Genomic DNA, 14,189 nt, shown 5'->3' on the forward strand with positions numbered 1-14,189 from the left:
AAGACTGTGAGTGACATAAGAAAGGATCTGAAGAGAAGGGAAGCTGCTCACATCATAGTGTTCAGGATGCAGAAAAGAGATGAGCTGGGGAGGGAGCTTTCCTCCTCAAGTTCATATCCCCCTTGCTGTACACCTAATCAGGACCCATCATCTAATAGCAAGGCAGCACAGTCTCACAAGTCACTCACCTTCCAAAAGTACTGTGTCTCACTACATGTGGACCTTGGGGGACAATCATGATCAAACCATAATAATGGCCATGGTCAAGCCCCACCTTCTCAGCAGCAGCTGGACCTGTCCCCACCCTAACACATAGATTTGATGCATTTGCTTTCATGCTGTGTCCTACAAAGAGGCATACAATCCGCCTCCAGGATAAGCCTGTTTCAGCAATGAGCACTTGGTCAGTGCAATGGACATGAGTCTGAGTCTGACAGAATCGCAGTCCAGAAAATTCAAACGCAGTTTATTTGCGTCTGGGGTGGGAGTGGGGTAAGGATGCTCAGTAGAATTTTTCTTCTGTCTCCAGGCATTTCGCTTCTGACTCCCATAGTCTAACCATCTAAGACATGCATTTGGCTGAGTTTTCTGCCCATCTCTCCCTACAGTTCTGAAAGTTCAGCTGTCTGGTGGAAGTCCCATAGCCCAACTCATCTCAGCACATTCCAGAGAGCATTCCACAACACGCTGTACATTTACACTCTTTTCTAACGTGTGTTCTTCTGTCTTGCATGTCCCACACCTGAAGAAGGCACCACTCAAACCCTGTTTGCAAAAGTATAATCCACCAACTTGCAAATTCACAGATTTTACTTTTCTTTCTTGGCCTCCAATTGTACTATCTATATTTATTGCTCTCTCTCTCTCTCTCCCTTTGTTGATGATAAACAAGCTCTTACTCATCACTAGAGAATTCTCCCCGGACAAAGCCCTACAACTGAACAGACTGTGTCAAGGCCATAGAGAATACTCAAGTCCTTTCTTGATTCTACAGAATTCATAGTGGAGAGAAACCCATCAACAGCAAAGACCGTTGCAAAGCACTTAACTAAATGCTCAAAAACTATTATACGACAATTCTTCCTGGAGAGATATCCTACAATTTAAAGATGTGGAAAATCCTTTAAGAATTGTTCATCTCTTACCACAACAGAATTCATTCTGCAGAGAAACATTATAGGGATGTAGATGACAGGAAAGCCTTCAACAATTACTCCACCTTTACAGATCATTTCTAGTGGACAAAGCTCCATCATAGAAGTAATTTAGACACACTTTCCCTACTATTTAGATATAAGACAACACCATGCAATTTATATTCATTTATAATTTCTATCAGGTTTAGTCTTCTGCAGTGTCTGTAATAATTATTCACCTCTAATCATCATTAGAGAATTTATACTGGAGAGAAACCATAGAGAAAAATGTCACAAAGAATTAATAGAATTTCAGTCCTTATCTTGCATCAGAAAAGACATATGTAACCCTCACATATACACCAAATGAAGAAATACATTCTCTGAAACCACCTCAAAAAGTCAACTATTTATTTTTAAAACATCGTTTACAAATATTAAGTTGGAGGAAAGCCTTCACTCATATCTCAAACCTTAATGTATGTAAAAAAATTAATACTGGGGAGAAATAATATAGTATGGAAAATGTGCAATGTCCTTAAAATTTACTCGACGTTATCACCTGATGTGGAAAAAGAAATTCCAAAAATATCAGAGAACATTCAGATGAGTCACTTCTAATGGGATATAACTTTAGAGTAAGTTTATCTTTACTAAGCAGTGTTGTTTTGGAAGATTCTATATAGAAAAGTGCTCAAATTGGTCATTGTAATAGAACAGTAAGATGTTTTCTGCTCCATTAAACAGTTTTATGCAGAGCATTTAAAGTGAACTTTTAATTGCTTTCTTGATACTTAGTCTAAAAATGAATTTTCTAGTCAATGAATTGGATCTTCATGTGATATCACTGTTGATTAATAATGCTATTTCCTTCTACAACAGAAGTGACCTCATCATTCTTGCTCAAGTTTGCAGTACACAGAAAGTATTAATATACTCCTGTGTAAAGACTACAATGATATTTCTGATTATTTTTCTTCAGGATCATTAAACATTCAATAATCAGAAGATGATTAGTCCTCTAAATAATTTTGGATTCCTTTTTATTTTCTGTTATTATTGGGTAATGATAGTGCTTATATAATCATAATAATAAATCCTAGCTTTCTGAATCATTAAATGTGAGGTATGAAATTTTTCACTAAAATATTCTCCATATATTACCCCTCTGTGCTCAAAATCACATGCAGACCTTAGTATGAAAGTATATTAACTTCAATACACACATATTAGTATCTAATTATAACCCTCATGCATAGTACAATTGTAGTATTATTGTAGGTTAATGTGTGCCTTTGCACATAGCTTTTGAGAAGAAACACTATTGAAATGACGATAATTTCAAGTTACTACTTTACTAGCCAAATAGAAACTTTATGTATTGGGAAAAAAATCTCTTTTGCCTGGAAACAATTCACTATCCAAAATAATGTCTCAGGCTTAGAATCTCCCCATGCTAAGTTTCTTGCATGTTTGATCATTTGTTATTTATAAAGACCTAATGTGGTTCCTTTAGCAAAGTTTATTAAGTATTGTATATATTTCATTAGAAAACAGATATTTCTCTTAAAGGTGTCCCAACATTAATGTGAAAATGTAATTCCACTGTGAGATGTCAACATAGATTTTCTCTTTGGTATATTCCATCATTTTCTTCTCAAGGAGAACACTTTAAATCATTTTGACCTTATTCTGACTTCCAACTTCATAAGAGTATAGTATTAACATGCATTCACTTAGAATATTTGTGAAAGTTGTTGGGGCCACATAAATCAGAGGGTTGTTTTGATATTTGAATAAAATAAACATACCAAACAATATACAATATATAATAAATAATCCATAAATAGAAAATAGTATTGCTATTTCAATGAGTTCATTTGCTTTATGTAAGAAAATGAAATATCCAAGTTGAAGAAGTGATACTAACTCTACATAAGGAGGATATTCATTTCTCACATGAATCACATGATCCTCAGTTTAGTAAGAGGGAACTGCTAATATCCTAAGTATCAAAAGCATGCCTTGACTTTGGAGTTTTATCTTTAGCCACATATTCAGCCCAGCTATTTTTCATTGCCTGTGACAGCTGTTAGTTTTTCACTGATGTCCATACTTCATATCATTTCACAGAGATACTTTTCAATGCTTGGGTCGTGTGGAGTTATTCTACTGGTAGTACCAGTTTGATTTTGGAGAATGTGGGAAGTTCTGCATTTTGTCACTTAATAATTCTAATTATGTGGTACATTATGATGTCTTTGCACAGTAATAATTTGGTACAATAACAAAGGCAAATGTGTGTACACTGGATGTGATGCTTCTCAGTGTGCATTTTGGTACATAGAGTGTTACAAAGTATTACTCAATCTAGCATGGTTCCAAAGAAAGTGCAGAGCAAGCACAGTAGTAAAAAGAAAACAAAAGCAAGGAGAATGTGCAGAGCCACAATCAAGGTGAACCAAAGGTGCACAGTGGTAATGAAAATAATAGGATACAATGCAAGAATGATAAAAATTAAGTTTTGAAGAAAATACTAATTGAATTAAAGAAGTCAATTGCAGAAAAGCATGAACATGATATTCCTGTGACTAATATTGTCTCAGAGTACAAGATGGTGAAGTTGACAATCTCAAATCTTCTAAAGAATAAAGATACCATTCAAGCAGCTGATGTGGAAAAAGGAGAAATGAGGTTAGAGAAGCAGAGGACATCAGTGCTGCATGATACGAAAAAACCTTTGTTAGTGTGGTTGAATAAGAAACACATGACAGTGAAGCATGATGTGAAAAAGTCAGAAAACTGCACAGTGATCTACTGCAAGAAAACCTCCCTATGAATGCAACAAGTGATGGATTTGAGGCCTGAGGCCAGAATGATAAATTTCATAAGAGAAGAGGTATCCACAGTGTGATAAAATATGGTGTAGGTTCCAGTGCTGACAAGAACACTACAGAAGCATATAAGAAAAAAATATATGGAATTCAGGATCCAAAGGATGCATCAGTCATCAAGTGTTCACATGTGCTGAAACAGGGCTCTTCTAGTAGAAGATGCTGAAGAGAAATTGTACCACTCTGGAGAAAAAGGCACTTCTGTGGCCAAATCCCACAAAGGAAAGATTGAACCTTCTCCTTCTGCAGTGTGCAAAGGCAAGTGCTGGTCTGAAGACTGAGCTACTCCTGGTGTATATACCATTCCTAAAGCCTCTCTGCATTCAAGGCACAGAAGGTGTTCTTACTGTTTGTCATGTGCAGGACCAAATCAAAATGTGGGGTCATGAGTCAACTGTTCATGGAATGACTGAATGAGGTTTTTACATTCAACATTAAGAAATATCTTTCTCAAAACCAACTGTCTGAAAGGTTTCAGATAGACTGTTACCTGGATCAACGTCCAGCTTTGGTGAATGAAGTGGACACTGAGTAACCCTGAGTATGACTTCATCAAGCTCAAGTTCCTGCCCTCCAACATGACACCTCTCCTATAGCCAATGGACCAGAAAGGGATTTGCAACATCAACAACCTATACACAAAGGTGCTGTTCTCCAGGTACTTTAATGTCACTGAAGAGATATCTTTGATGGTGATAAAGCACCAGAAAAACATTTCCACCACTGCCAAACCTTAGAGACAAATCCTGGGATGCTGGCACATAACATACTTGCAACATAACCTCTCGGAAACTGTGGCCAAAAAGTGTCACTAAATGTGACTTTGAAGGGCTTGATGCATAGGTAGTGGAGAAAGTTGCATCCACAGTCAAAAGCATGGCTCTGGATTTTGGTGATGTAGACCTAGAGGATCTTGTTGAGGACCATATGTAGAAGCTGATGTTGGAAGAACTTGCTGAACTCCAGAGTGAGCAGCACAAGATGCTTATTGAGGAGCATACTGCTGAGGAAGAGGAAGGCAGGTAGGAGGATGGCAGTAATGTGATAAAACCCATTCAGGAGAAATGGCATGAGTGCCAGGATTTCCTTGAGAAGCACAACTCCAACATAACTGTAATGAATGCAGTGTTGAATCTGATGTACCAGAACATCCTTTCACTTTTGAAGAGTTACACAGTGTGGGACAAAACAAGTCCCACTGCAGATTTTCCATCAAAATTCACCCTGCTGCTAAAAGACAAAAGAGAGAAGAAACCCCTGCAAGTGATCTTTCTGATGTTCTTAGATAGGGTGAATCTCCCTGTGGACAATAACCTCCTCCCCACCCAACCTTCCTGTCTGCTCCAGAAGACGCCTCAAGCAGGGGTATTTTTCTCTCTCTTCTCATTGTGCTGGACTAGATTGTACTTTGTTTTGTATTTTTCTGTTTAAAATATACATATGGTGACTATCATATTAACTTTATTTACACTGAGCCTTATGGAAAAGTGTAACTCACTTTGTAACCAAAATCAGTCTGTGATCACATTCATAGGCATCAGAATAGAGTGATCCCACTTACATTGAAGCTTAAGCAGAAATTTTATGTGGTTCATAACCAATTCAGTTTGTGATAAGAACTGCAGAATGAATTAGGTTTTGAAAGGAGGCACTACTGAATCTGAGTGAAGCAAAGCTTCCCGTGACCACAGGAACATCCATCTCATTGCATTTTGAGTCCCTGCAAACACTCATAGGGCTTATTATTTGCAATGAGAAACACCACTGTAGGCACTACTACCATATGACCTTCTGTGGGAGGTAAACTTCCATTACATATATAGGCAGGCAACCTGAGGATGAAAATAGGAGGAGAAATGTTTGTCATGTGTGAGCCTTCACATTTGAGGCTTCTGGGACATGCATAAAGTCCCAGTAGCCCCTCTTTCAGAGGAAATAAATAGGAATTTCAAAGAAATATTCACTTTCAACAAATGGGTCATTATATATTTGGATATCTATCTCAAAAGCAATATTCACACAAAATAGACCATCACGTGAGAGTAGCAAATACATTTCATTGTAGCCAGTCTATACAGAAATAGTTCTAACACAGGATCATTGTACAAAACTGAATTTTAGGCACTTCTGTGACATTAAATTCCAATGGAACTAAATTCCTCATATGTGTAGGGAGGCAATCTGAAATAAAAACAGGTGAAATGCCTGACAATCACTTACACTTCAAAATTCCAACTGCGGCTTCAGAGCCATTCAGAATGTCTCTATGGTGTCCTTTTCACAAGACCATAGTAGCAATTTCAAAGAAACACATACTCAGAAAATGGGTCGCGATATATCTGGATATCTGAGGAGTGCTACTGTAGTGAAGTGGGAATTCTAGTGACCAGAATCTAGTCTGTACACGAATACTCCTAGCTGCAGTTATCTGCAGTTAGGACCTCTACTAGAAGGACTATTCTGCAATTTATTTCTATGCAAGTAAATCCCCATGACATATTCAGGCATCTAAATTTAAAACAAAGTAGGAGAATAAAGTTTGATACCAGTAAACTTCACACCTTGAATTGAGGCTTCTTAGACATTCATATCACTATTATATCCTGCTTGCCATAAAAGCTGAATATAATTTCATAGAAATGCACACACTCACCATACAGGTCCTTATACATCTGGATATTTAACAGGCACTATTGAAGTAGACCTTCCTGTGACCAGATGCACATTGCCCTCAGTGGATATCTGGTGGATACAGAGTCACCTGAAGTTATTTTTTTTGTCTTTTTGAGTAAGGGTCTCACTATGCAGTTCAATGTGGCCTTGAGCTCACTGTGTAGCCCAGGCTGGTCTTGAACTCGCAACAATCCTCCTGACTCAGCTTCCTGAGTACTGGGGTTACAGGCGTGCACCACCACACCTGGCCAGTTACCTGAAGTCTTACACTTTGCAATCAGAAAATAACACTTTAAGCCCTTTAAAACATTAACTTCTATGGGAAATAAAGTCTCATTTTGTATCCAGGCAGCCTATCTGAAAACAATGAAGGAGCCACAAAGTGCGTTATCAGTTAAACTTCAAAAGTTGAATTGAAACCTGTGTAAATAGTGTACTGTTTCTCTGGTGTGAGAATCCAAAAGTGTAGATAAGGAGCAAAATGTGTAATAGAGTGTGAAATAGGAAGAAAATATTCAAATGGGAAGTGGAGCTAGGGAGCAAGAGAGTGAAAGAAAGGAAGGGAAAAGAGGGAAACAAAGCTTTTGTAAATGTGGAAGGGAAGCAGAGTTGAAGTGAGGGTAGGGGAATGGAAAAAATAATCAAGTTATATCATGTACAGGTACAACTGCTTATGATGAATGTGATTCTTATGTAAATGTAAAATGTGCCAATACAATTAATGAATGAAAAAAATAAATAGAAAAGATCATTAAAAATCATTAGACATTTCTAATGCTATAATAACCTGAATATAATAGGAGCTGAATAACGTTTTCAAAGAAACACATATATTCAGCAAATGGGCAATGGTTTATGTCTGGTTATCAGAAGCAGTATCAGAGTGAAGCAAGCTTCCCCTGGACCAGGGACACACCCATCTCAGTAGATCTAGTCTATACACAACCTCCCTAGCTCACCTCTTTTGATTTCAGGAACTACACTTTAGGCATCATGATGCCATTCACTTATATTGCTGCAGGAAGTACCTCAAAAGCCCATAAGCCGTAAAGCTGAAGAGAAAATCATGATTGGCTGGATCTCACAACTACAAACCTGGGAAAGAAACCACTCATCAAGGACACAGGAAAACTTTCTCTGGCTCAAATGTTTTTAAAATTTTTTTTCTGTTTGGTATCACTTTTATCTTTCCCTCCTCAGGTTTCTAGAATAAGCTTTTCTAAATTTTCTCCCATTTTTTCTCTCTCTTCTTTTACTTCCTTTTAGCTGTTTCTCTTCAAATTCTTTTCTTATCTTGCATCAGCTGGGGTTGCTGTTTATCTTTTGTATTTTTTTTCTGTTCACTCTTTGCAGCACTCTGCATCACTATTAATATCATTTTATTTTTTATTTTTATTTTTTTTGGTTTTTCTCCGGTACCGGGAACCGAACTCATGACCTTGCGCTTGCCAGGCAGGCGCTTTTGCCGCTGAGCTAAATCCCCAGCCCCTTAATATCGTTTTAGTCCTCAGACTCCCTGCCTTACTTTTCTCTCCTCCCTTTCCTATCTCATTAATTTTTTAAATCTTGTTTGTTTCATTCTCTAGTTCTCCACTCCATTCACATTTATTAGTATCACTATTAAGCTTTATGAATCTTAGACAGTTAATTCTATGATATTATTGTGGAATACTATGCTATTTTTAGTTGAGGTAAAGCAGTTCCATGTATAGATATTCAGTGTACATCATCTGAAGGTCAATATTTGGTTTGTCTTAGCGTTTCCACTGTAAATCTCTGTTTTATGGGGAAGGGTGGTACTTTAGTGGTTCTTAGTGTTTGTCAATATTCATTGTTGTGTTTCATTGTATAATTGATGCAGACTTTATGATTCTAGCCAAGGAGACATACCTGGTTCTCTTAATTGATTTTCCTCAGATTTCAATATCTGGATAGCCTTCAGGTCATCAACAATATTGTGGCCCATTCCGGCAGATTGTGTATTGGGTCAAATATGCTGCAAGCTCTGACTTTACTGACACAGAGGTGGTTTGATCCTGGGATGGAGACAAAGGTCGGTAGTTAGCCACACCCAGAGAAAGCAAATGAAGGTAGAATTAACTAAAGAGGTCTCCATACTAGAAACAAAGTTTGACATTAAAATCAAACCATAAGACTCAGCACAAAAAACAAACACATAGAATCATGAGAACTCAAGCCCACAAAATGCTTCTACAAACTCCCAATTCCCCCAAAGTTGATCCAAGGACATCAAAGGGGATGAAACCAAAATCCACAGGCCCCAGTTATTTGAAATGGTATCAGGCTACATAATAAAACATCAATATGACTTTTGGCAAGTTCATAGAATAGGTAAGTTGGACTTTCTTCATAAATGATCTTTACCACATTTAGCGTGGTATGTTCTATTTTTAGTTTCTACATTTTGGGGGGATTTTAAGAGATATTTTGTTATTTATTTCTACTTTAATTTCATTACAATCGCTAAACATAGTTCACATGATATTAATCATTTTAAAAGCACCATGACTTGTTTTATATGTAGAAGATGGTCTTTCTTTATAAATTCCATAGTCTGTTTATACTTGAAAACAATGCCTACTGCATGTTCTTGGATGCTGTGCTGTATAAATGTCAAAGAATTCCTATTTGTTGATAGCATCACTTATGTCTTCCACAGATTTGTTAAGTTTCTACTTATTCTGCATATCATGGAGAGGGCTAGTAAAATTTCTCATGATATCATGGGTTTGTCTATTTTTCTTTATAGTGCTATCAGTTGTGCTTGATGTATATAAAGTCTCTGTCATCTGAAGCATCCATGTTTAGGACAGCAACGTTCTCTTCAAATACAGATCCTTCATTATAAATTGTGCTTTACCTGGATAATATTCTTTGCATCCAAGTGTACTTTCAATTAGAGTACAATGGTAGCTGGATTCATGAACTTCATTTGTTTACAATCTTTGTAGGATGGCTGCATTTTTCTTCCTGTAGGAAAGTTGGCCACAGTTGTGTTCCTCAACTGATGTAGAGTTTGCACATGGAAGGAAAATTGTGCTGAGCACTTTTATCTGAGATCCAGATTGTTTGTAAATGGCAGCATTCCTGACCTGAGACATTACTGTATTACAGCAGCCCAGGTATGTTTTGAGTAGCAGTAGTGAATGATGATTCTTTTCTCTCTGTTCATTTTTAAACTACATATTTCTTTTTGTTGGAGCAAATTATTGAAGGCAATATGTAGTACAATGTCTTACTTTGTTTTGCAGTCTGCCAATTCCTGATTACTTTTTGTGATGTTTTGACTTGTATGAGTTTCCTATCGCTGTTGTTACAAATTACCAGAGAATTTGCAATTTAAAGCAATATATATTCGGGGCTGGGGATTTAGCTCAGTGGCAAAAGTGCCTGCCTGGCAAGCACAAGGTCGTGAGTTCGGTTCCTGGTACCAGAGAAAAACCAAAAAAAAAAAAAGTAATATATATTCAATCTCATCCAATTCTTGAGTGAAGAAATCCAAAATGATGATGTTGGCAGTGACTGCCAACTGATACAACCCTTGTGGAAATCGGTATGGAGATTCCTCAAAACCAAAGTTAGACATTCCATTGACCTTTCTATGTATATTCCCAAAGGAGTTAAAGACATCACAGCACAGTGATGTATGTATATACATGTTTATAGCAGCACAATTCATAATAGCTAAATCTTGGGAAAAGTCTATATGTTTATCAACAGATGAAAAACAGATAAAAATATCTGGTGCTTGTGTACAATGCAGAATTCCTCAGCCACAAAGCAGGAAAACTTGATCATTTGTAGGAAAATGGATGCAACTTGAGACCATGCTGTTAAGTAAAGTAACTCAGACACACAAGCTTAAATATCACATGCTTTCTCTTAAATGAAAAAAAAATTCATATATCCAAAATAACAGACTGATAATAGAAAAAGTGAAAGAAAGAATGAAAAAAACTGTACTGCAGCATGAAGAAGGTATCTAAAAGTGTATCTTGACTTATTATGTTTGTCTTATGCATTTTATATATTCTCTGGCCTAAGTCTGCTTTTTACTCATATATATATATATATACACACACACACATAGAAATTTATAGGATTTTATAAGTAAAGGTATCTGATGTTGGATAAATGAGGTGGCATGGAGGGAGGGGAAAGGAGAACTGAAAAGTTATGCATCTGTACCAATCTCCTACAGTAAATGTAATGTAATCATTATGTATTACATATATGTACTAATGAAAGTAAAAATAAAATAAGTAATCATAAAAAGTGTAAAGATTAGCATCTTTATGTACCTCAGCATAGTCTGAAAAATAGACAACTATGCAAAAACCTGAATGAATTTTTTATTGCCTTAGTAAAATTCTATGTCAAATTGAGAGTCTCAAAGAAATTTCTTAAAGATAAAATGCCTTTGTCATTAGCAAATTACATATTTATCAAGGTATACATTCTAATGCAAGAATCAAAATTATAGTATTAGTCATACAAAGCAGTCAATGAGATTAATGACAAAAGTATTGAAATTAGAATTAGCTATATCCCTTACATTTTCCATTCATTTGGTTCTATATTTTCTTTATTTATATACTATTAGTTTTTAAATTGTGTGCCTACTGTTTCCTGGGCCAAAGTGCCATTGTTTACACTTCAAATTTCTGTTATTTTTATATATGAAATAAGAGCTAACAAGGAAAAAATCTAGTCAAAGTCATTACAAGAAGCATAAACAAATGCAGAAATAGCAACTAAACGAACTCCCATGAGAGGGAGTGATTTGCTGTGTAAAACAATAATAAGTTTCTGGAAGGCCAGGTCATTTTCTTCTTTGTTGTCCCAAAGCAAACTGACTCACTGATAATTATTGGCGAACAGTTCTGAATGAATTAAAACTGTGTAGATTGAGAAGAAAGTAATAGGAAAATTCATTATTACACTTACCTCTAATACAGAATTCATCCTGAGTAGACAAGTACTGAACCACTGGCAACTTTTTTCCTCTTCCATGAAGAAAAAACGTCAGCCTAATTAAGAGGAGCATGCACCAGCTGGGGAGTGCCAGGACCCACCAGAACCCAGGTGCTAAATCTGGCTCCAATGTGCAGTTTAGATAAATTGTGAAGGCTTTGTTTTCTTAATGCATATATGGAAAAATTATATTACATGGCCACTAAGATCCCTTCCTTGTAGCATATTTCATGGTCCTACAAGGAAGTCAACGAAGCTTAACTTGTGCATTTTATAGAAAGGATAATGTATCTTAAGTTTCTAAACTTTTATATGAGTTTTAAAGATTAAAATTCTTTAAGAACAACTTGAGAAATTGTAAAAGATTTTTGGTGTATGAGATGGAATAAAACTGCAATTTTTCAAACTGAAAATAGTAGAGGAACTTTATTTTCCTGAATAACCCTGTACCTCCAAGTGTCTTCAATTACTGAAAGTAATTGATTGGTAATAATATTTATTGCTGTGGGCCCTAGAGTCTATTAAGTACTTTTCCTAGATCAACGTGTTTAAACTTGAGTATTTAGGATAAGGGCCAGTACATATGGACTTTATAGACAAGAGATGCAGAAGGCCATATGTTTAGCAAACGTTATAGCAAAGATGATTGAGTAAAGATGTTGAGTATATGTGAGTATAAATTCCGAGTTTCATACGAAGGGAAAACTCAAGAATAAGAACCACCACACTTGCAAAGAATAAAAAATAGAGAAATTGTCACACTGCATCTCATATGAAGTCAGATTCAAGAACACAGGTGCACATTAAGGTATCAAAATTTGTATGCAGTAGGATTTTGGCTGCTCTAATATCACTCAGGCTATTCTAGAGGAAAAGAAAATTAAATGAATTAGAATTAAACAAATGATTTTAGTCAGCAATAACTGACATGACCTAAGAGTAATAAATAAATGTGTTTCCATAAGCAACCAAAATATACAGAGAACCAAATGCACTGCATGCTGCTTTATCAATATTAATGTACTATTAGCTGAGTATCTTCCCAGAGTCTGTGATGACAGGTATGAAAACTAAAGGAAATATCAAAACAAAGCAAAAATAGAAAGTCAGAAAGAAAATGGCAGAGAAGCTGATAAAGCTAAAATCAACACTTGTGACGAAACCACCATCAATTAATCATTACATCATTTTATCACAAAAAACAAATGAATTACCACTCTCTTTTCTACACATATTGTGAATCACAAACTTTGGATGCCTTGTTATTTTCATCAAGCCTCCTACACTGATTATGTTCCTTACTTCTTAACATGATGTTTGCTTACCTGAGGGCAGTGAGACAATTTTTTTTCACTCCCTTTTCAGAAGAGCAAAAAAAGGAAAATAGATAATATGTAAAACCTTAATTCAAATTATTTGACATGGACAGAACTTACTTCACAAAAATGTTGATCATTATCATTGCTTTCCTTTCATTTGGTGTTTCTCTTATTTACCACTAGAAGGGTAATTGAGAGCTATTTGGTACTTTCATGATGAAAAAGAGAAAAGTGAAATGTGTGAGACATACCTGAAATCAACAGCAACAAATAAACCTATTAAACCATTACTGATGGCGAACAATACATAGGAAATAAATGCTTACATTTATTTCTCAACATTAACAAGACATTAACAAAACATTCTAAACATTAACAGGAATGTGTGTTTCACTGGATAATAACCACACTGGACTGTTTAGAGAGGCAGTCTGTAATCATTATGCAAGTTCACATTACCTCCTGACTACACGGGACCCTGACTGAATGGAAACAGTTAAGGTAAATTTCATACTGCACTATTGTATGCTTGCCCATGGATGCTTATTTCGGAACAGAAAATTCTCTAAATCAAACATTGTTTGCTTTTCCCTAACACAGTAAGTAAACTAGTAAACGATGATACATTTAGGTCTTCTAAAAGGCCATTATTTAAGATATAAAACTTAAAAGAAATAAAAATGAGATGAAGGCACTGTATATGATTTCTAGAAAATGAGAAGACAGAACTTTTAACATTCTCTTATTACATAACAATGCCTTTGAAATATCAAATTTAATCTTTAGTTTAGTCCATAACTATAAATAAAATATATAGAGTTCTTGGTTTTCTTTGCTTTATGTTGCAGTATGAGGTTCAACCCCAGACTGTACTGGCACTGAATTACAGCTCAGAGTGCTGGGATGACAGGCATGCACCACTTCACCTGACGCTATAGAGATCTTGAAGAATTCTGTATTTTATACCTAGGTACTGACTATTCATATAGTAAAACTGCAATACTTCTAAGATGGATTAAACAACTATTTTTATTATAGGCAGAGAAAATTTTCATTTGTGCAGAATATTTTCCATGTTAATGATTATCAGGAGAAGATCCTATTTATCCTCCTATAAGGATAGGAAAGGAAGAAGTAAAACTATCACTATTTGCAGATGACATGATACTTTA

General features: G+C 35.8%; 1 protein-coding gene and 1 long non-coding RNA gene across 3 annotated transcripts in view; one reads left to right on the forward strand and one right to left on the reverse strand.

Moving 5' to 3' along the window:
• LOC102015462 (ankyrin repeat domain-containing protein 18A-like) overlaps positions 1-3,975 on the forward strand; it is a 15,177-nt gene extending 11,202 nt beyond the window's left edge. The window contains exon 5 of the mRNA XM_005412617.1: positions 3,743-3,975. Coding sequence (XP_005412674.1) covers positions 3,743-3,975 — 233 coding nt within the window. The remainder of the gene's footprint in view (positions 1-3,742) is intronic.
• Positions 3,976-5,830: 1,855 nt separating this feature from the next.
• The window catches only part of LOC102022864, a 15,742-nt gene continuing 7,383 nt past the window's right edge, over positions 5,831-14,189 (reverse strand). The window contains exons 3-5 of one of the 2 annotated variants that reach the window (XR_001232316.1): positions 8,594-8,739; positions 6,684-6,772; positions 5,831-5,862 (exon numbers count right to left, since the gene is read on the reverse strand). This is a non-coding gene — a long non-coding RNA (uncharacterized LOC102022864). Of the gene's footprint in view, positions 5,863-6,023; positions 6,773-8,593; positions 8,740-14,189 lie in introns of those variants that run through there. The other variant, XR_264973.2, reaches the window with a different exon arrangement.

Source organism: Chinchilla lanigera, unplaced genomic scaffold, assembly GCF_000276665.1.
Source record: "Chinchilla lanigera isolate Chin_1 unplaced genomic scaffold, ChiLan1.0 scaffold00155, whole genome shotgun sequence".
Taxonomy (NCBI): Eukaryota; Metazoa; Chordata; class Mammalia; order Rodentia; family Chinchillidae; genus Chinchilla; species Chinchilla lanigera.